Here is a 23914-nt window from a genome sequence, read left to right on the forward strand (position 1 = left end):
GTCTTTCCTATCTGTGCCTTCAACTTAACTGGCATTTACAATGCTGTTTATGAATGAAATGTGAAGACTTACCAGCATTTTTTTTTTTGCTCTCTGTTGCTTTAATTGGAAGAGGTCAGCATTACTGGCTTGACACAGTTCTGACTTGCGAAATACCTTGGTATGAAGCAGGTTTCATCTTCCTACCAATCCAGTGAGAAAACTGGTGTTGAGGTTGAGTCTGTGTTTTGAAAAATTTGAAACTAATATATCCTATCACAATGTATAGACCAGTTAGAGTTAACCAGTTCTCCAAGAAAACAAATCATTCCTCTAATGGGAACAGTTGTTCAAGGCTGGTTTTCTCTTGCATGTGATGGCTTTGCATTCGTTCCTTTTCATTCCAGTTCTCTTTAGTGTACCCTGGGTCCCAAGTGGTGAAGAAAAAAGATAACAGACTCAAGCCTTACAAAGCATGCAGTCTCAGAGGGACACACTCTGAATAACTTGAATAGGACCTCTGGGTGTTGCTATTTTTCCTATTCTCTTTTCTTAACCTGTTTTCTTAGCCCCTCCTCTTTTTCTCCCTCTGTGTCATGAACACTGCCTGCCTTATATCTTTTTTATTCCATCTCTCACTTCTATTAAATTTTCCCATGAGGGCATCTCCCTGAAATTCATCTCTTCCGTCCAGCCTCTGTTCTTCTCAATAGTTTAATGGTACAGCTTTAATAAACCAAGATTTCTCACTTTCAATCTAATGACCTGAACCAAGTGAAAATTCTCTTTGCATAAAACTAGATCCTACTGAATACTGTTAAAAACAGAGCTTTGGTTTGAAGTTTTTCTCTTTCCTTCACTGTTGAATTCCTGTAGCGCCAGAGTGCGGTTGGATTTTTGTAGGCCAGGCATTATAGAAAGCTGGAGTTGGGTGAATTATCTGCTGCCCTCTTCACCCGTCTGTGTTACATCATGCTGGTACAAATGGGAGGCCAGCGTGAGAAAGGAGGCCGGTCTTTCTCTTCAGTATCCTAATGGCTTCTTTTCTTCCTTAACCCTGGAAGTGCACTCCCCGCTAGATTTGGGGCTTGCCCTTGCCCTGGTGGCACGGCCAGAGATTGCTAATGAGATTCAGCACGTGTCAGTGTTGGGGGGCGTTTCACTGTTGGGGAGTAGGGTACATCAGCTCTTGCAAGTGGATGTGATAACAGGAAAATGCATTAAAAGAGCTGGTGTGGGGAAGTGATTTGACGATACAGCTGAATGTGGGGAAATTTAGCTTTTCCTTTTCTTCAGAAGAGATGATGCACTCAACATCCAAATAGCAGTAATCAATCTGCATTTAAGGCAGCACAAATGGCCACTTCTGGAGAGCTGTATAATATCTCCATTTCCAAATAGTTTTCTCTTTCAGGATATTAAGAGGATCTGTTCACTCTTCATCCTGTCTTTCCTCCCCACTCCCAGTTCCATCTGATACAACTCAAACTGTGAGACTCGTCTTGATGACTAGTGTGAGGGGTTTGGGGTAAAGTCAGAACCCATTAGCTTTAGCTCCTATGTTGTACACAAGGTGTGGGTAGTTCTATAGGTCATGGTCAAATAATGAACTCACAGTAAGAAGTCCTTCTTGCCCAGTCTTTCCTGTAATTATTAATCTGCACTGGTTGTATTCTTTCAGAGGAAGTTGTTCTAGACTAACCTTCCTAATTAACTTGGCCCCCCCTCTCCACCCAGCTGTGACCGTTTGTCCACAGCACCTTGTCTGTTCTCTACCATCTCACTGTTCTCTTGGCTAAAAGGCTCTAGTTCCTCTCACACAAGCCCTAAATATTTGAGGTTTCAAAATATTTCCAACATATTTCAAAATACATTTGAAGATTATCATACTGGGAACATAATTTTAATCCCAAATAAGTTATAACAATAAAGTGATAACATTTGACCCTTGACATTTTTGAATGTCTCATAACTTGACTCCCTAAACCACTGGTTCCCATAGGATGGTCCTCAGACCAGCAGCGTCATTTTCACCTGGGAACTTGTTAGAAATGTGAGTTCTCAGGTCTCCCCACATCTCCCTTGCCCCAGACCTACCGAATCAGAAACTGGGGTTGAGTCCCAGCAATCTCTTTTCATGCGTCCTTCAGGTAGTTCTAATGCACATGAAAATTTGAGAACCACTGCCCTAAACAATTCTTTACCACTGTTTTGTTTTGTTTTTGTTTTGTTTTTTAAACTGTTTTCTTTTTTTTTGAGGAATAACTTGGGGGCCTAACAATGCTGGGTTGGTTTTGTTTGTTTGTTTGTTTTAAATTTTATTTATTTATTTATTTATTTTTGGCTGTGTTGGGTCTTCGTTTCTGTGCGAGGGCTTTCTCTAGTTGCGGCAAGCGGGGGCCACTCTTCATCACGGTGTGCGGGCCTCTCACTATCGTGGCCTCTTTTGTTGCGGAGCACAGGCTCCAGACGCGCAGACTCAGTAGTTGTGGCTCACGGGCCTAGTTGCTCCGTGGCATGTGGGATCCTCCCAGACCAGGGCTCGAACCCGTGTCCCCTGCATTAGCAGGCAGATTCTCAGCCACTGCGCCACCAGGGAAGCCCTGTTTTTGTTTTTTAAGAAAAAATCAAAATGTGTGTCCTTTTTACGGCACATTAATAATTTAATAGTTGGAATTGTAACCATGTGTAAAAGGTAATAGAGACTAAGGCATGGAATGGATAAGCTTTAGATCTCTTTGGATTTCCGTCCTAGTTATGCCTTCCCTGCCAGCCATACTTGTTCCTCACCAAGCCCATTGAATAGTTCTGTATTCCCTTTGACTCCTCTTTCTCCTTCCTCATACCCTGCATTCGTGGCTTTTGAACTGAATTCCTTCTGAGTAGCCTCTACCAGCTCTTGGCTAATTTAATGTGAAATCATCTTAAGGGTTGCTGTGCTTGCTTGATTTGCCCCATCTGCGGTGTCAGGGGGCTGAGTGGGTCGGAGAGCTGAGTGTCTATTACAGATATCCCTATCCTACTTTTGCTCTAATCCTTGGAAATCTCTCCAGAGGACTGTAGTTCAAATAATTAATCACCGATACATCAATGCACAGAATTTTATAGCTACTTGCGACGGGGAAGTCTCCTTCGTAGCTTCCTTTCATTTGTAAGACTCTCTGCATCTAAATTTCTTGTAAACTCCCTCATGCATATGTTATCTCCTCAGCTGCCCCTGACTCCCCTCCTCCAGCTCTGGTCCTGGAAGTTGAGAAGGCTTACTTCCCATGCCTCTTGCTTCTGCATCAAGTTCAGAGAGCCAGATCTCAAGTGGATGGCAGTGAATCTTTTCCAGCAGGTCCCTGTAAGTGTACTCACATCGGAAAAACCATTTTTCCCAGCAGTAAGCCTGTTGCGTCTTTTGACTGAGGAAAAAGCATTAAAATTTTCTCTAATTTGTTCATTTTACATAACAAACATCAGGTGCATTGGGGGAGAAAACAAAAATGTGTGGTCTAGTGGGGTTTTGGATGAGCAAGTAAATAATTGCAAATATAATTATAAGCATGGAGGTACCAGTGGGTACCTGGGAAGGAGCACCTAAATCAACGGGTTTATCCACAAATAGAGTCCACGAGGCAAGGCGTTTTCTGTCTGGGTTCTGTCTGGGTTGCCTTGGGAAAGGGAGGTGGAAAACAGGAATAGTGCTTTGCTGACCTATGACACAGCCATTCCACTTCTATGAATTTATTCTAAGGAATAATTAGGGAGGTGCCTGACAGTTTAAGAGTTATTCCTTTGGCATTATTTATAGTACTGGAAGTATTATACTGGACTATTAACATTCACATAAATATCTAGCAGTAGGCAATTGATTAAATTATGGAATGTGCATCCATATTATGGACTTATGTGCAGTTATTCAAAATGATGTAATAAAACTAATAACACAAGGAAGTGTTCATTTAGTTATTGTTTCTGGGGGAAAAAACAATCGCCAAACTTTTCCCACAATTTAACTGGGCAGGTATGTGTATATAAACACTTAGAAATTTTGTTAATGATGCTTTTGTCTTGGAATTGAATTACGCATCGTTCTTTCTCCTACTTTTTCTCTGGCCCTGTATTGTCTCTGTGATCAAGACATGAAAAAATTTGGGACTTCCCTGACGGTCCAGTGGTTAAGACTCCACGCTTCCGCTGCAGGGGGTGTGGGTTTGATCCTGGTCGGTGAGCTAAGTTCCCGAATTCCACGTGGCACAGCCAAAAAAATAAAAATAAATAAAAAGATATGAAAAAATTACAAAACCAGTGTCATTGAGGCAATTTTGAGTTGTCATTACCTCTCATCTCACCTTTCTGCAGCCTTGTCCTCTCAAGAAGCCTTTATATATTTATTTTTTATAAATTTATTTATTTTATTTATGGCTGCGTTGGATCTTCGTTGCTGCACGCGGGCTTTTCTCTGGTTGCAGTGAGCGGGGGCTACTCTTCGTTGAGGTGCACGGGCTTCTCATTGCAGTGGCTTCTCGGGAGCACGGGCTCTAGGCGCATGGGCTTCAGCAGTTGTGGCACATGGGCTCAGCAGTCGTGGCTCGCGGGCTCTAGAGCACAGGCTCAGTAGTTGTGGCGCACGGGCTTAGTAGTTCCACGGCATGTGGGATCTTCCCAGACCAGGGCTCGAACCCGTGTCTCCTGCATCGGCAGGCGGATTCTTAACCACTGCGCCACCAGGGAAGCCCCTCAAGAAGACTTTAAACTGACACTGACCATTTCTACCTGCTCTAGTAGTCCTTTGGTCCTAATCTGGGATAGCGTGGTCTGCTTGTGTTTCCCATGAATCTAATATTGGGCTACCTCTTCTCTGGTGATTCTCTGCCACAGAGCTCAGTTTTTCCCCCTTTCTTAACGTGAGCACAGCAGATCAGATGTCACACCTGGTGCAATAGCAATGCGTCTTCGTTTCTTCTATTAGTTTTCGATGAGGTGGCCCAGAGTTCCTTGTTATTTGCTCCGCTGCCTCATAATACCTCCTGACTCATTAGTTCACCGACCTCCCGTTGACCATAGGACTCAATTTCCTCCTTTCCAGTCTCTGTACTCTCCATCTTTTCTGTCTTATCAGTAATTCTGATTTCGTTGAAAATGCAGCTGCATAAGGCCCACCCACCATTTTGCACCTGTGCCTGCTCTGCGTCTCATTTTCCGAGTGTCAGGACCCGGTTGCTTCCTCCCGCTGCCAAGGAGCCAGTAGAAAGGCCAAAGGAAGTGTTCCTTTTTGCTGTGTTTCACTGCTGTATTTATCAGTATGATCTGAAACACAATGAAAGCTTCTTTAGAAGTTTAGCAAGTTGCTCATTCTTTGTTCTGCTTTTTGTCCTTTTCCGTTGGAATTATTTTCCTTTCTCCTTAGTCATTTACCCTGTATTATCTAGTAGGTGTTTCTGACAATCCTGCCACTTGGTTCCATTTCACTGTTTATGGTGGTTGGAGCTTTGCTCCCATCACTGCCTTTCAGACTGTTGACCATCTCCTCTAGCTGTAGGACTCTTGAAGAAGGGAATGAGAGGCTTTTGCTCTTGATGCACTTTTGCTTCTGCTCAGAGGCCAGGCTTTCCGCTCTTCTGCCTTGCCCCACTCCAAGTAGCGAAACCAAGATGTCTGCGACCTGGAGCATATATCGTGAACCTGCACCTCCAGGAGAGCCAGCAAGCCTCACTCTTCTGTGCCCTACACTCAGTTGGCATTATCCATGTCTCCAATCTGAAATACCTTCACACTCTGCATTAGTCAGCGGGCATTTGTTCAGCTTTACTAGGCACACAGTAATTGAACTAGGTGACCCTGAGTTTAAAACTATGTGACATAGCTCTGTGTTAAGTACCGTAACGAGTATTAAGGATAGAATTCTAACCCCCGAAGGGCCTGTAGTCTAGCTATAGAAATAAAGTGAACACATGATACAATTTGAAAATACTGCATTGCAGTTTAAATTGCATGCTGAACTGAGTGATACATGTGCGTGTACCCATTCACATCTATAATTCTGCCATTTCAAAGTAGTTCATAGATACTTCCAGTGTTCAAACAGCCCCCCACCTAGGACCCCAGGTTAACAATTCCTACGTGACAATTGTTTTATGATTTTGGTGAGGTGGTGACTACTGTTAAGCTGTAATTCTTTTCTTTCTCTAGTGTGGATCTATAAAGACAGTGTAATGAATAACTTGCACGTAGGGGGCCTGGGGAAGATGGACCTAATTGAATTAGAAGGAGTAATGTGGAAATGGTGGGAAGACATAAACTCTGGGGCACATGAAAGCCAAGCATTATACTTTCCACTCGATGGATGTCACAGGCTGGTGGTCTTTGTTATGGGTATAAGTAGGGGAGCAAAATGAGGAAATCAATTCTGTGGAGAAGTCATCCAGCAGTAGTGTGCACTCTCAAAGGGGCCTGAGTAGATTTAAAATATTCCTGATGTTATCTTGGAATAAATTGGTGTGGGCCTGGCCCAAGGGGGTTACAAAAGAGCCAAGTGAACACAGTTAGGAAGGAAGTTTTGGATGCAGGCAAGGAAGCAGAAGCAGAGTTAAGGGACATTGTGGTTCCTGGTTACCAAGACAGTGTTGTTAAAGGGGAATGTTGAATTCAGGGCCTCCGGATCTTCCTCGTCATTTCCCTGCCACCTCTCTGTTGTATGCTTTCTGTCACTTTATTTTCTTTAGATCCCTTTATGTATGAAAGTGGTTCTTTTTGAACGAGGAAACTGTTGGAGTTCCCGTGCCCCAGAAAAATTCATATATATAATTCTACTACCATTTCAGGTTAGCTAATAGGTATTCCCAGCATCCTACGTGAAGCTCACTTATGTCGCCAGGTTAAGAATTCCTCATGTGGCAACTATTTTATGATTGGGATAAGGTTGAATCTAACCATACAGTCTTTGAACTTTTTTTGTAAACTCACAAAAATATTCAGAATAATAATCTATACATTGAAATTAAGGCCATGGCCTCTCTGTTGGCACAAGATGAACTGATGACACAAGATGTCAGTGGTGCTAAGGCTTGTGCCTTGGAGAAGGAGGTTTTCTGACTGTGCAAGGGGCCCCAAAACCGAAGAGCAAACTCTGTTTCTTTGTATAAAGAGTGCTAGGTTCTAATTCTGTTGCGCTAAGGTAGCGGGGCTAATCTCCCTTTAACAACCTCCCTGCCTGCCTTTGCAGAGTTGATGGTTTTTATCTTCTAGTGGGAAGGCAGTAGTATCTCATACAGAAGAATTTCAGACTTCGTTGGTTAAAGGGAATAGTTTTCCAGTGATCTGAATGGGGTTCCTCTTCCACGCTATAGCTTCTAGAAGCTTCTAGAAGCAACCTAGAAAGCTGAGTTTTCATCTTTCTCCTTTACTGTTACCTCTTTGTAGGTATGTGGACGTTACTCACTTTTCCTGGCTGGTGATGATTTCTGTCCATTATTGACACTGCTGGTTGTTGCCATCTTTGTGCTGCGGCTGCTTGGAGAAGAAAGCCTCTGAGAGGAGCAGCCTGTGCTCTGCCCACCTGCTTCCTTTCTCCTGGCTGGCCTGAGCTCCAGCCTGCCTTTGTGAGAAAGCAGCTATTCAGCAGACACAGCAGGTGAAGTTTAGAAGTCAGGAGTTTCGTTCCTTGCCTAATGAAAAAGGATGTTGAGCCGTGGTTGCAGCCTGCAGGCAGCATGGGGAGGGGAGTTGGTGTTTGCTCTGTGGAGCAGGTATCAGTGGAAGCAAACCTGCTACCTTTATACCCTCCCAGGTCTCAAAGACAGAGGGCCCCAAACCTATCCCAGAGAAGCTGGGTTATGTAAGATACAGGGGTAGCCGCACCAGGAAATAATGACAAGGCAGCAGAACCAGGATCTTCCTGTTTTTATTTTCCTGTATACAACTGTTAGTAGGCAGGCATGTCGTATATGGATGCTTGCATCCCGGAACAAAGGTATATATTATATTCCTTTCGTTAACAGCACTGTGGTAAGCCTACCACTCTTGGTGTTTGCTCCTTACCTCTTTGAGATAAAAGCATGAATTTCTTTTTTTTTTTCCTACATCTTTATTGGAGTATAATTGCTTTACAATGTTGTTAGTTTCTGCTGTACAACAAAGTGAATCAGCTAAATGTATACATATATCCCCATATCACCTCCCTCCCAGCCTCCTGCACTGGGTGGTTCCCCCAGATCCCCTCCCTCCCCCTCCCCCTCCCTCTCCCTCCCCCTCCCCTCCCTCCCCCTCCCCCTCCCTCCCCCTCCCCCTCCCTCCCCCTCCCCCCTCCCCCACCCCCTCCCCCCTCCCCCACCCCCTCCCCCCTCCCCCACCCCCTCCCCCCTCCCCCTCCCTCCCCCTCCCTCCCCCTCCCCCTCCCTCCCCCTCTCCCTCCCTCCCCCTCCCTCCCCCTCCCCCTCCCCCTCCCTCTCCCTCCCCCTCCCCCTCCCTCTCCCTCCCCCTCCCCCTCCCTCTCCCTCCCCCTCCCTCTCCCTCCCCCTCCCCCTCCCTCTCCCTCCCCCTCCCCCTCCCCTCCCTCCCCCTCCCCCCTCCCCCTTCCTCTCCCCTTCCCCCTCCCCTGGCATCAGCCTTCTGTCAGGCTGAGGGAGGTTTTCTGGGGATGGCTCACCTGGTGTCGTTTCTGCAGCAGCTGGCAAACAAGAACCAAAGCAACCTCAGCACAGGAAGGGAGACCCAAGCTTGGCACATGAAACCATTTAGATACTCAGTGATCCCTCACACTTTGCTGTCTGGGTCCAGCACACCACTTATACTTTTAGAGGGCTTCCTGGGCGGGCAGCATTTGTACTTAGTGTCTACAAATTATTAACTTTCAATTTTGTCTCTGTTTTGCTAAGAACTAAAATAAGAACTATTTCTCAGTTTAAATATGATGTTGCCTGAAATTTATCTAATTTAGCAATTGTATCTAAAGTATGAAAAGATGAAGTCTTTGAAGGTTTTTCCAAAATTAATGCCTGAATGTAAACAAGTATCTAATATTCTTTTTAGGAACAAGGTAAGCAGAATTTCTTCTTTTAATATTAAGACTTACTTCACTGTATGACAGTAAAATTAAGTGAGAAAGAGAAAAATAAATACCGTATGCTAACACATATATATGGAATCTAAAAAAAAAAAATGATTCTGAAGAACCTAGGGGCAGGACAGGAATAAAGACACAGACGTAGAGAATGGCCGCATAGCACAGGGAGATCAGCTCGGTGCTTGGTGACCGCCTAGAGGGGTGGGATAGGGAGGGTGGGAGGGAGATGCAAGAGGGAGGAGATATGGGGATATATGTATATGTATAGCTGATTCACTTTGTTATAAAGCAGAAACTAACACACCACTGTAAAGCAATTATACTCCAATAAAGATGTTAAACAATAATGAAACAAAAAAGACTTAATTTTAAAGAATTCTGGATTGTTTCAAATGTCATATGTACACTATTATCCATATTTTCTGCTTTGGGGTATTATGTTTTTCCCCTTGGGGTGGTATGTTTAATCTTGGTTAAGTGCTGAATTTCTGCTTATGGCACAAAGCTACTTTGGGGTCACAGAGAGAAAGCAGAATTGTAGGTTACCAGCTCACCACTTTTGCCTTGAGAACCTGTTTTCTGACGTACTGCCCAGGCCCCGTTCTTTTTTCCTTGTAGTCTATGAGGTGCTCTCCAGCCCCCAGGAAAGGCCAGGAGTTCAGCAGTGTTCTCCATGAACCATCTGTTTATTGGGCAGGTCCATGTATTTTGGTTGTTAGAAAAGGAGAAGGCTGTGGGCAGTCTGCGCCCACACGGGACCTGCAGAAAGCTGAGCAGGCCTCGCCTGGAAGAAAGGCGACTTACCCTCAGGGAGGCAGTGAGCTTGCCTTGCCTCGCTGCGGGTGTGTTCCCAAGCCGCCTCCTTTGAGTTTATGGTAGCAAAATGGGGAAAGCCTGCTGGTGGCAGAGGAGGCTGTAGAAACAGGACACAAGCAGGATGTACACAGGGCTTTGGGAGATGGAAGAGCTGGAGCTACCATTAGTGTGCAGATCCCAAGGGACCAGGGGCTAAACCTGGTCCATGGTCATTATCAGACACCCTGAACGATAAATCACTGGACTAAAATTAAATGGAGTAATTGTGACTCATTTGCAATTTCTGAAGCTGAAGCCCTTGATTCAGATTCAGGAGGAATCATGGGAGTCAAGGAACTTGGAAATGTTTTCTTTCAGCTAACAGTTCAGATTAGAATGAGTGTATGATTTTTTTCTTAATTCTGTACTTTGACTTCTTCCCCTCATCATGGAATGGAAACTGGGTGGTAAGGGAAGTGTTTTGTTTGTCGTATCTGAACAGAAGGTGATTCAAATCAGTTGAGTGAGAGACAGGTCCCCTGGGGTGGAAAAAAGGGCAAGTGGGGAGTGATAAGGGCCCGAGTATGTAAGAAATGACTGTTCCACTTTGCACTCAGCAACACCCACCCAGTTTGATTTGTGAATTGGATTTAGAAAGTTAGGACCTGAGAGTAACGCCTCTACTCCTACTCATTAGTGGAGCCCGAGCGGGAAGAAGGTTGCAGTGTGGTTCCTAGTGTGAGGGTCCGACATGTTGACCCTGGCCTGGGCAGTTTACTTTAACACTTTCTCTGGAATATGGAAACCCTAGAAAGTCTAGTTCATGGAGCAGTCACACTCCTGAATCTCTTTCTCAATCTCTAAACACAGCAGTGTTCCCTGCATGGGTCCGCAGGCTGGCAGTATGCGCAAAGGTCTTGACTGATGGTGTCATCGCTGAGTGATGTACCCATCACCTTTGATTCTGCGGTCCTTCATTGTTACATGAGTGATCACGTCCCTGAAGCTACCACTCAAGGGATTAGGAGGCAAAAGGTGGGAGATTGGAGCAAACCAGCCAGCGGTCAGATGTGTGTCCCAGGGTCCCCTGCTAAACCCAGTGTTATTACAACCTGGGACTGATTGAAAATGAGGCTTAATGTCAGTTATGTACCTTTGCTAATTTCCCCCCCCCCCCCATTTTCTTTCTTCAACCGTGCGGTGCAGCTTGCCATATCTTAGTTCCCTGCCCAGGGATCGAACCCGGGCTGGTGGTGAAAGTGCCAAGTTCTAAGCACTGGACTGCCAGGGGATTCCCTTCTTCCCCATTATTAAAAAGACTTTTCTGTACAGTATTGCTGCATTCAGGGCAACTTATCTTTTTACCTGGGAGGAACTTACTTCCATTAGAATTGGAATACAAGCTACATATTTTTGCATTTAAAATGTTTCATGTGAGTAAACACAGAAAGAAACATTATTACTTCTGTTTTTTAGGAATGTGCTCTCCAACTGATTCTTCTTTTGTGCCTAGAACGATGCCTTTCCTTTGGAAACAAGTTCTGGAGCTCTCTTTGATAACCAGGCACACTGTTAGCAGTAACTAGCAGCCAGCTTGTGGTAACTGGGCTTAGGGGAAGAGCAGGAGTGTGCCCTCCCCACCTCCCAATGCTCTGGCCGAGACTGGCTGCTCAGCAGTGCGCCCTGTGTAGTGACACATGACCATCGGACCAACCTCTCTTCCTGCCGCCTTTTCCCACCCTCCTTACCCCTTCCCAGTGTGATTTGTATTGTCATCGGGCTTCTTTTCTTTTTTCTTCTTTCTTTACAGGGCTATTAAGAATGGCAAAGGATTGCATAGCAAGAAGGAAGTGCCTATCCACCGTGTCGCAGACATATCTGGGGTGAGTTGTGTCCGTGAATGGAGCTGTGTGGCTCCGAGGCGCCAAGAGCTTGGCTGCTCATTCACCAAAGGACCTCAGTTTATGTGTTTTCTGTAGCTCATTCTTCTTCAGGCACTGAATGTGAATTTTTCCATGGCTTCTGCTAATGCATCTATAGAGATCCTGTTTTATACTCCAGGAAAGCAGAATTTAAACAAGGGCATAAAACTGCCTATCTCTTCACCTGAATTTTTACTGAGTTGCTTTTCCCTTTTCTTATTATCATGAGTTAGGAGATATTTCTTTTGAGTTGTATTAAAATAAAATTACCTTTTAAAAAAAAAATCCCTGTTCTGTGACTGGAAAGTCTTAGTGGAGAAAGGTCAAATACAGGTTCTAGGACAGGTTTAGGAATTAATCCTAATTAATCCTAATCAACTAGGGAGAAGTATGTGAGCATCCTTTGAGCTAACAGATATACTAGATGATACAGGAGAAGAGATGATGCAGATACTTCTGCGCTCCCTAAAGGCTGTGTCCAAACGACTATTTCATGATCAGGATGCTACCCTTGCATGTTTAGGAACTTTCATTGGCTGAATTAGACTCCTTTGTTAGTTGAGGGGGTTTATTCATTTACTCAGCAAGTGCCTACTGTGGCTGGAACTGCTCTAGGCAGAGAATATAACAATGAACAGAACTGATAAAGTCCCTACATGCAAGCGGGAAAGGGAGACAATAGCAATGCCAGGCAGCAGTGACTGCTCTGAGGAATAGAGCAGACCAAGGCAGTAGTGAGGGTTCAGGGGTTGATTTTGATCAGGTGGCCGGGGAAGGCCTTCTGGCTGTCAGTTTCACCCTCTGTTCCTGGGACACACACCATCCAGTTCAACTCCCGTAGTCACTAATGGGTAAGGAGGGGCTCCAGGTCATGTGTAGGGAGGAGCACGCAGCCCAAGGGACATGACAGAGGAAGGGTAGTCAGTCTTAGCTTGGACACTTGGGAAGCTTGCCTTGGGCACAAGAAGAAAATACTACCATAAACAGAAGCTCAGCCAGGCCCACAGCAGTGATGAATTCCAGTGTATCTTATGTTGTGTTCCCAAGCCTGGCTCAGGCTTTGCCTGTAGTTCCTTGTGGTGGCTTCTAACCTGTCTCGGCAGCTCTCCTTTGCCTGAGTGTGGTCTTCCCCTGTTGGCTTTAATCACTGGGATTCTGTGGAGCTTTTCCCTCTCTGTAGCAGTCACTGCAGACTACAGATTGCACAGTGTGGCAATTAATTAATTAGACTTCCGTCAAGACGTTGTGCCACTGTTTAACGAGCAAGGTACATCGCTGTGCGTTCCTCGTAGCTCAAGTCCAGAGAAGCCCAGAAAACTTGTTACTAATGGCCTTTGAGCCACAGGTGACTGCGTTGTATCTCCTGGGGCTCATGGTTCACAGGTGACTTTCTCAGCAAGCTGGTATCAGGCCAGTTTTCTCTGTGGTTTACAGTGCTGAGTTATTGTTCATGTGTATATTAATTTCTATATGTGTCTGCTCTGGCATTCTCAACAATATTTCCTTTAATATCATTCTTTTGGTGAAGTCGAAGGGTAATTTTTTTGGTTATTCAACTGCAGGGGGACAACGCTGTAAAATACCTATTTTGGAAAACATAGTGGTGACTCCTGCACTAATGGCAGATATGCCCACCCAAAAGCTCATGCCTGGCCCGTACTCCAGGGCCGTCTAGAAGCTGAATTCAGCCTTGGGGATGGTGCTCTGTTTTGGCCTGTGGAGTTCCTATTCTTGCTTAGATTTCCTATTGGCATCGAGGTGAGGCCCTCAGCAGGTTTTTGAGGTAGAGTTACAGTTGCTTTGGGGCTGTCCTCTTGGTACCCCCAGCGTAGTGTCCTAATGATCTTGAATGCTATCTTTGGATCACATGCTGCCTTCTACCTTGATGCGTTTTCTTTATGTTTGCGTGTTTGTTTCTGGTAGCAATGAATCTTAGGAAACCTGTCTTCATAATCCCCCACTAAACTGTAGTTCAGTTTCATACATACCTTTATCCTCTTTTCTGCCTAGATATTGACGAATTGGTTTGCTCTTACATTTTTCAAAAATAAATGCAGGTCAGGCTCCCCCACTTACCACATAAATAAAAGAGGAAAGCTAGATCACGTGGGAGAGTGGAAGTGAAAAAGCTATTCCATTTAATAGATGTCAGAATGACCTTGTCCACCTTCATCACACATTATTCAGCTTAGATTGCAGGTTTTTTTGGTACCCTGTATAACAGACGAGTTTCGTCTCCCCCTTCTAACCTTCCTTTCTTTCCATCACAATGTCGTGTTCAGTATGTGTGTGTTTTGGGTGCCCTTGTGCCATTTAAGTGAGATGTATGGGTCTTCAGCTTCCTGAAGCATTCTGGTTATCTTACTGAGGGACAGGTAGGCATGTGGGGTCAGATGGGCAAATAGTTTACATCTGGTTGAAGAAACAAACGTTGGAATAAAGACCATGTAATACAAGCATATATAATGGTTTCATTAAAGTTTCTCAATTTTTTTTTTTAATCCTTGTGTCCTTCCCTCCCACCATTGGTCCCCCTTTTAGTTGCAGGTTGTGGTAAATGGCAGTTTTTGTTGAGCTGACACTATATGCAATATGCTGCCACCATAATTGACTATGAACTGATATTTGTGCATGACCTCTCACCCCAACCGAGGACACATCCTTGGAGGAGAAGAAGACATATATGCTCTTCACACTTTGTTTTCTAAACACTCAAGAAATATGCTCTGTGGAAGAGGTTATATCGTGATTGTGAGACAAATAACCCATACATTTGTTCTAGTCTTAATGGCCTCCCACTCTTAGAGTCAGGTTTCTACCCATTGTTTCCATCCCTTCTCTTGTATTTTGTAAAAATGATTTCAGCAGGTAAGGGTCAGAGTGCATGAAAATGCCTCCTGTAGAGAGTTAGCAAGTGCAAGCCCTGCTTGGCTGACTCCCTACCGTGGGAAGTTAAGTAACCCAAGTGTAGACTGACTCTGCTTCGGCAGGTGGGATGCTCGCCTCGTCATGTGGTGCTGAAACAAGCAGGCCTTTTCATGTGCATTCATCAGCTTTTCCCAGGACCGGACCGCTCAGGTATTGGCTGCTAAACATGCTTTCTAACTTTGTGTTCTCCTGTCCCCAGTTGAGCCTCTTGCATCCCTTCCCATAGCAAGAACGCATTACAGTTTTTTGACTTTTCAAAAATGTTACGATGGCTCCCCAATGTTTAGGTTGTGTTGCGTTTTGATTTTGTTAATATAGATGATTTTTGACATTAACGTCAGCTAAGTGTTGTGTTTTCTGTGAGCTTCATGGTGTCTGTGTGTAATGCCAACTGGATGAACCTACCTTTTGCCTGGGGCTTGGATAAAATTGGCTCTTCTGCATCTCTGCTCCTGTTTTTTAGGGTATCCACTAAGAGAAAAAAAAAAAAAAATCTGGTAATTTGGGTCCCGAAGCAGTTACTGGTTTCCTTTATTTCTGACTTTTGAAGGTGAAGGAAATAGGCTATTACAAGCACCTGTCATTGCTGTCCTTATTACCCCTGTCCGGTTACCCTTCAGGCCGGGATGTTCCTGTGAATGTGAAACCGCTAAGAATTTGATCAACTTGGTACTAGATCTGATTCCATTTGGAGGGTGGTTCTGTGCTGACTGCTTCCCTTCATACAACCACGTTTTCATTATTAGTGGGTTTTGTTTTTCCCTGTTCCTTTCTCCACTCCCTCCCTCGCCAGCATACAAAAAGTCGGAATGCGCGTCAGTGGAATATAAGGCTGTTGCTTATCTTCGGTTTATTATTGTTTTTGCTGTAGCCTCCTCTGTAATAAATACAATCTCCTGCAGATATAACGTGTAAAACAGGCAATAAAATGTGGCTGGTGCGTGGCTTGCTGTTGTTCTGGTAAATCAGACAAATCAATTATGGTTCTGAGGTGAGAGAGGGCTCCCACTCCTCAGGTTGCAGCCGCGTTGCACCGATTTCTTCCTCTGCCTCCCTCCACTGGTGCTTGGTGAGTCATAGTGTCTATTTGACTTTTCCTCTATTTCCTGTCATGTGTTCTTTCCTCTCAGGTGCGTGTGGAGTTATGACGTGTGTTGACGACACCATGAGAGGATAGAGCCTAGCCCGGCATCCTATCCACTCCAGCCACATTTCTAACAGTCTCAGAATGGGTCCGATTACCAGGATGGGGCTGTCCATCTCCTGAACATCTTCTGCCTTTCCATGGCGTGGAATCCTGATGACTTGGAAGCAGATTTTGCTGTTGTTTATTCTGCTCTTCTCTCCTTTCTTGCCTTCTGGTTGGGCTCACTTGAAGATTGTCTTCTTTGCTCGCGTTCCATACTGGCTTCTTGGTAACCTCCTCTATCCATGAGTGGTTTTTGTTGGAGATACATACTATTACTAATACGAATGCGCTTAAACGTGGCCTAGAATGGTCCAAAGACTAGCTCTGGGGGTGGGGAGTAGGGAGAGTCAGATTTTCAGGTCCCTGCTTTCTCCTTTAAATCATGAAGACCTGCAGAGTTGCCCAGTCAGAGTCTCACATGCAAATATAAAGGATGGAAGTGTTCCTTTAAAATAAATAGGCAGGATTTTAAGCATGTCCTCCTGACCTCTTCCTTCAGGTTCTGGTTTTTCAGTGCCTTTTTGAACTTGAATAGCACTGTCCTCTTTTCCTCGGGGTGTTGGAAGCAGCCCTTTCCATGCATCTTGGGGGCCATTATAGAAGTTATATTTTCTTAGCTCCCAGTGGAGTTGGGCCTCAATGTAAGAGTTTTAAAATATTTTCGGCTGAAGAGATTTAAAAAGTGGTCTGTCCAGCAAGTCTGAAGAAGGCATAAAGCAGTACAGTCACCCAGGGGCTTTATAACTTAGGTCTGTGTTAAACTGCAGCTCCCTTGTGTGTCTTCTGGCCTACTCGTTTAGAATGCCTCCTCCTGCTTACGTGACCCTAAGGTTCCTCTCAGCTTCTAATCACCAGTGATTTGATGGTACCAACGCTCCTTTCTTGTTTGTGTTAATAGCTCTTCCCTCTTTTACTCTCCCTTAGCCTCTGAGTAACCTCCTAACCCTCTAATGTCCCTTTTGTGCTGACTACACAAGGTCAAGGCCTAGGGTTCTGCCTGGGAGTTTGGTTGCTTAGCGCTGGAGCTCCCTTTGCACTATATATTTGCTCCCCTGGGGAAATCCCAGAAGAACCTTGTCCTGCAAGAGCCAGCGCACCGGCTGCTGACCTTGCTGCCAGAAGCCTTATGTGCTCCATAAGGTTGATGGCTGCTCACGGGGAAGCCGGGCTCAGTGCTAGTGCTGGGTTCTCAGGTGCTTTCTTGCATCTCTCCTGCATTTGGCAGCTCTAGTTTTTGCCAGTTTAGGGGAAGCTGCTGCTCTCTTTGTTCCACTCGTCCTCTCCCCGCACCCGAAGGTCCTTGAACTCCAGCCACTCCAGTCGGACTGCAATGTGCAGCTCGTTGACCAGGATTCTCGCAGCACAGAAACGTGCACGACAGCCCTGTGGCGAAGGCAGCTGCGACGGCAGAGGGGCATCTACCCTGGGAGTCTCTCTCTCCCATCCTGCTGAGGCTCTTTCCTTTCTCCATCCCCTCCCCCTCTCCTCTCCTGTCCTCCCATCCCTCCCCACAGCTCCCTTTTCCCCTCTCCTTCTGCAAAAGAGTTGGAGTTTGTTAAGGAGACCTCGATCGTGGGGGAGTTTGCTTCAGCTGGTCGCCCTCCCTAATGGCTGAGTGCGTTGCTTTATGGCCTTTTGTCCATAGTTCTTTGAGCCCTAGGAGTCCTGTGTGGCCAGTTCTTGTTTTATAAAGCTCTCCTATTCACACTCCCCAGAACTGCAGGGGTATCCGTCTCTCCTTCTAAAGAAATCCGAAAGCATTTATGCTTTCCGCGGGAATAAGAGGGAAGTCTATCTTTCTTAGTCTGAACATGTTTCTGAGTGAAATTGCTCAGAAATGCTGGAATTTTAAAAAGATTGTATTTCAGCCTCTACCACAGTTAGTGGTTGTGTTTAAGCACGTCCTTGTACAAATTTAATCCAGTTTTCAACTGAGTTCTTCTACTGTGGATTTTTTTTTACACCGTAGGGCATGAAATCTAGGACAATCTCTCACCTCTTTTACTTAGTTTGGGACATCAGGAGAAATTGTTAGTAGACTTTGAAACTGGCAAGATGATTATTGGGTATCCTTTCATTGGAACACTGGGTGCTGCCTAGTAAACCCTTTGGGGTTATCTGATTCTGTAGCCCCTTTGCTTTTAACTGGCATGTTTTGCACCCCTATGGAGAGGGAATTTAACTTGTGAAGACCTAATAAAGATGCAGATGATTCCTATTTGTACAAATGTGGCCCTGTATAGACAGAGACAATTAATTTCTACTCTGTAAAAGAAATGTTTTCAAACTTTACATTTTCACTCTGTAGTTTTGCTGTACAGTTTTGCATCTGTAGCAAATTCACTTCAGCATTCCTAGTTGCCTGTATATATATCCATCCTCCAGGCTCTGCTTTGAATCACTTGTAATATCTTTCTGGTTCCCTCATTAATTAGTGAGTTAAAATAAAATTTTTGACACATCTTTATTTTATATTGTATAGAAGTCATGGTTTTACCTGTTTGAAAATTATCCTTTAAGAGGATAGGGGAAGAAATTGCAAAAACAAGAGAGAAATACAAAACTACTTATAACATTGTTTTTATTGCCTCCTCTGTACCTGAAAATATGAAGAGCATTTGGTTGTAGAAGTTATTTTAAAATATAAAGTTCTAAAGTGAATATGTCTCTTTCATCTGCAGAATGCCCAATTCCATCCTGTACCTTACTGGGTCTGCCGTTTTGTTCACCAACAAGCTTTTTTTTTTTTTTTTTTTTTTAAACATCTTTATTGGAGTACAATTGCTTTACAATGTTTTGTTAGTTTCTGCTGTATAACAAAGTGAATCAGCTATATGTATACATATATCCCCTCCCTCTTGAGCCTCCTTCCCACCCTCCCTATCCCACCCCTCTAGGTGGTCACAGTCCGACAAGCTTTTGTGTTGGAAAATTCAGGCGCCATAATAGGTTGAGGTAGAGGGATTGGACATTGAGCACAGGGCCCTATGTCTTGACGTTTGGTGGGTGTGTTCCAGCTCTGAATTTCAGCACCTCTGAAGAAATGTTTGATCAGGTGACTTGCCCAGAGGTAGAGTACTATTAGAGACAGCGTTTCTTAAAATTTGTTGCTTCTTTCAGTAAAATATCTTATTTCCAAAATAATCTGTAGACTTGGTGTGTCACTGCCGTGAATTCTGTTTTCAGGGAGTTTTCTGCCACAAATTTGTCTAGTTCCCTTCTGATTCCTTGTTTAACTGACTTCATACAGGGGGATGCCTACAAATGAGCTCTGAGAAACAAGGTCCTAGCTTTTATTTAAGTGTCCTGAGCTGTAATTTTTCTGTCTTTCTTCCTTTGTTCAAAGAAAGGAGAAAAGAAATTGAGGGAGTCCAGGAGCATTTTTTCCAATGAAAAAATGTCATCTCTTTCCAGAGAGAGTCGCCTCTAGCACAGATTCTGCTCGCGCTGGTTCATGCTCTTCAGTTCTCTTTTCTGTTCTCTGGGTGCATGTGGGGATTGTTCTCTGAGTCTATTTCATGGGTCCAAATTGGCTGTGAATGAGCCCATTGCAGACTTGGCTAAAGGAATGCTTCGGGTATTTTGGAGGCAGTTGATAACATTCCTGATTCCCAGGTTCAGGTGTGTGATCAGGTTGTCTGATCTGTCCTGTGACTGCCGAGTGATGTGATGAAACTTGAAATATTTCTGCCCAGCCACGGCTTCACTCTCCACTTCACCATCATAACACTACTTAGCCCTAGATTGAACTCATTTTGTCCTGTGGCTATTGCTTATGTAAACATCTCAGAGTCAGTCATTTTACTAACACAGACATTCTGCTTACTCGAGTTTTAAGGCTTTATTTAGCATGCTTCCAACATATTCCCTAAGGAATATGTTGTACAGAATTTTGGGCGCTACTTGCAGTGTTGACGTCCAGATAAATATTCTCGAATCAGACCTCAGGGTGGCTTTGGAATTACCTAGTAATTTTGTGCCTCAGTTCCTCACGAAAGGGTGTTTTCAGGAAGAAATGATAGAATTCGTGAGACAAGATTAGATTTGGGAGGGTCTGAATTTGGAGGAAGACCTGTGTTCTCTTGTAGGACATTACCGCAACACGCCTGGCTACTTCACCCACCATAGAGAATATTTTCATATTCAGTCTAGTCCTCTGTTTCCAGTTCTCAGTCCGCTGGCTCCGACTCCATTATGTGAGCTGTCTCTGAGTAGCCATCTCTGCCCTCCTGACCGTGCCCTCCTCCTCCTTCAGGCCCTTTCTCTTCTTCCTGGCAGTTTTCCCTTTTGATCCTCACTGCCTTCTCGTCATGCCTTACTTCAGCATTTACACAATCACCTATTACCATGATTTTGTACTTGTTGATATATTGATTGGTAACCCGTCTCAGTTGACATATGTGCAATGGTTTTCCTCAATAGTTGATAAACTCCTGAGAAAATGGGATCTTTTTTGTATCTCTTCACAGAGCCTGATTTAGATTTGACCTGCCAGGGGATGACCTAAACAGTATGAAATTGTGTTTGAACGAATGTGACCCTAGATCTTAGATGTACAGTTAACTGCGCTGGTCAGTAACTAGAAGTGGGTAGACTAGTAGAAGGATACAACAGGAAGGATGCCTGTTTTCTAGCATATAGCAGCAGTACGGAGTACATGATTAGTAACATGAGTCCCAATATCAGATCAGCCAAGTTCAAGTCCTGGCTCGATTGCTTATTAATTTGTCACCTTGAGGTTATTTAACATCTCTGTGCCATGGTTTTCTCATCTGTAACATGAATGTAATGCCCTTATTACCTCATTAGGTTGTGGTGTGCTTGAATGAGTTAATACATCCAAAGTAGTTAGAACAGTTGACATGGTTCATATGGTGGTGGTGGTGGTTATTAAATGGCTGAGCGTTCTGCCTAGCCTACAGAAAGTCCTCTAAAATGATCCGTCATCCTCATCAGTAGTATTTGTATTGCAAACTTTTTATCCAAGTCCTGAATCATACTCCTTCTCTCCTGAGTTCTTTTACTGACCCATTATCTCTCCTTGACATTTAACATATGCTATCTGGCTTGTGTTGTAGATGCATTTGTCATGTTGAGTCATGAATGAATGATCAAACAATTAGTATTTATCGAAAGCTTATTATATTCCAGGCACAGTGCTGGGTGTTGAGGCTATAACATTAAACAGTACAGGTGTAGTCCTTCTAGGTCATACACAATTCGGTCTCTAATTACAATTGTGATAGAAGTATAGAGACCTGTGAGTGTGTCTTCACAGCCTATCCCTTCTCCCACGTGCTCAGAGACCATCTTTTAAGTGATTTTAAAATGAGGCCTAAAGGAGGAGTTAGTTGGAGGTCTTGTTCAATTGATAGGCTAGATACTTAGAATCTCACATTTAGAACCTCGGTACAATATCCATATGCAAATACATCATATCAAAGTTGTAAAGTCACTGGTTGGGGGCAGGGTTAAATCTGTAGTTTTCCTTAGGAAGAATTAGAATTCCCAAATATATGCCAAAAGAGTTCTAACAACTTTAAAGTTATTTTTCTTTAAGGGTAGTTTCTTTATTGTTTAGCCTATTATTGCACATTTTTCATGTATGTGTGGAATTCTGGGTACTTTTTATTAAATCTGTTTCTGAGTCCAACCATGGGGCTCTTTACATCGTGCTGCTGGCTTTACTAGGAACACATTTTTCTTATTCTTGCATCATGCTAATGTGTGATTTTTGTTTGTTTTTCTACCTAATGTCGACACTCCTTTTGGCTCTGCACCATAATTATCTAAGTTAAACTTTTATTCCTTAGGAAAAGAGCTACTTAGTTTGCTGTCTTCAGTGCCATAAAGCTCTGTGCTTCAGATGACGTTTTTGAAGGAATCATGGAGCACGTTTCACATGCAATTTCAGGTCGGGATGTTTTTCCAAGTCAGTTTCCAGACTTTATTACAGTGTCCATAGTATTTATTTGTCTCAAAATATGTGGAACAATTATGAAGAACTAATTCACTCAAGGGAATGTTGACTCTTGGCTCAAAAAAAAAAAACTGGAGAGAGTTATCTGACCTGAATAATTTGCAAGTTTATCTGGGCAAAACTGAATCAGCCCTGAATGTTAATGTATTTTCTTCTTTTAAAAACAAAAACTTGGGGACTTCCCTGGTGGCCCAGTGGCTAAGACTCCGCGCTCCCCATGCAGGGGATCCGGGTTCAGTCCCTGGTCAGGGAACTAGATCCCACATGCATGCCGCAACTAAGGAGCCCACCTGCCACAACTAAGCCCGGCACAACCAAATAAATAAATAAATAAAATAAAACCAAAAACGTACACATTTCTTAGCACAAGTTTTCTGTCAAAATTTTTGTTTTTAAATGCATTGAATATAAATGCATTTATATTTATATTCTTCAAAGGAAGAAAATCATCTCTACAAGAAAATTTTCAATAAGAATACATCTGTTCACCAAAATGTGGGGTTGTTTTCTTTTGTCATTTTCTCTCCTCCCCCCTCTCCTTTTTAAGTGATGAAAGGTTTTTTCAGAACAGAGACTTTCTCTCTTTTATTCTTTTTTTTAAATTCTATTTATTTATTTATTTATTTATGGCTGTGTTGGGTCTTCGTTTCTGTGCGAAGGCTTTCTCCAGTTGCGGCGAGGGGGGGCCGCTCTTCATCGCGGTGCGCGGGCCTCTCACTGTCGCGGCCTCTCTTGTTGCGGAGCACAGGCTCCAGACGCGCAGGCTCAGTTATTGTGGCTCACGGGCCTAGTTGCTCCGCGGCATGTGGGATCTTCCCAGACCAGGGCTCGAACCCGTGTCCCCTGCATCGGCAGGCGGACTCTCAACCACTGCGCCACCAGGGAAGCCCATTTCTTTTATTCTTAACTGTACAGTCACTGCCTAGAACAGTGACACATAATAGGTGCTTAATTCCTTTTTCCACATGAATATTCCTCTTTTACCTCACTTTTAATGTCTACCTAGTATTCTGTCTTATGTATTGTTGGATATTTAGTTTCTTTGGATTATTTTTTCCTTTCTCACACACACACACACACACACACACAAACACACAAACATTGGTTCCTTAGCTAAATCATAGTCTGTAGTTATTTTCTTAGAACAATTTCATAAAGTAGAAACTTAGACCAAAGGGATAACATGACATGTTTTAACATGATCATTATTTACCTATAAATCTTTATTGAGTAAAATGATTAGATTTTAGTTTTATGCATTTGTTATTCTTAAACACTGACCACCTTTTATCTTAATTAATAATTTCTACCATACTGGATATCCTTTTTCTCTGTTTCAAAAACTTGAACTTAACCTTGCAAATTTTGTAATTATTTTCATTAGCACTTTAAAAATGTAAATATTAACTCCTTCAAAATGCTTTTTACTTAATTTATTGGACCTAAATTGGTATGTCTGCAAGCAAAGCTGAATGTTCACAGTACTTTTAGGGGATGTTGAAATTATTTTAATCATGTAACCTTTATTTAACATTTATTTTCATTTTTTATTTTATGTCATAGATTGCTTGGTTTTTTGTGTTTTTTTTTTCCCCTCCATCCTTTTCTGAAGTTGTGTTCTTGTCTCAGGTGGGGCAGAGTTTAGCATGGCATCAATTTCCTTGCCTCTGAGTTCTTGATTTGTCCATGAAATGAAAACTTGTGCTTTGTCAGACCATCGTTTAAATTCTTTACTCTGCATGTATTATTTTAATTATATCTTTCAAGCCATTTTGTGGTTCTGTAATAAATTTTCACCTCTTGCATATAGAGACTTTAGAAGTGATAAAAATTGATCTAAAATTTTTAAGAAAAAATTGTACTTCAGACCTGTATGTTACTTTTTAATCATAGCCTTGTAATTGATAATCCAGAGTTACAGATGCTGGTTGAGTGCTTTGTTCCATATTCTCACTGTCACATACATGTATAAGCTATGTTTTTAGACCATTCTCACGTCCTTTTTCTGGTAACGTACGAGATGTTTATTGTGGTATTCCTATAATAATTTATTATCCTTTTTTTCTCAGAAA

The 23914-nt window shown here is 43.4% G+C and overlaps 1 protein-coding gene across 1 annotated transcript in view; it reads left to right on the top strand.

Annotated features, from left to right (window-relative positions):
• SND1 (staphylococcal nuclease and tudor domain containing 1) overlaps positions 1-23914 on the top strand; it is a 429076-nt gene that overhangs the window by 250724 nt on the left and 154438 nt on the right. Inside the window, exon 14 of the mRNA XM_061198696.1 lies at positions 11634-11706. Coding sequence (XP_061054679.1) covers positions 11634-11706 — 73 coding nt within the window. The remainder of the gene's footprint in view (positions 1-11633; positions 11707-23914) is intronic.

This window comes from Eubalaena glacialis, chromosome 8, assembly GCF_028564815.1.
Source record: "Eubalaena glacialis isolate mEubGla1 chromosome 8, mEubGla1.1.hap2.+ XY, whole genome shotgun sequence".
Taxonomy (NCBI): Eukaryota; Metazoa; Chordata; class Mammalia; order Artiodactyla; family Balaenidae; genus Eubalaena; species Eubalaena glacialis.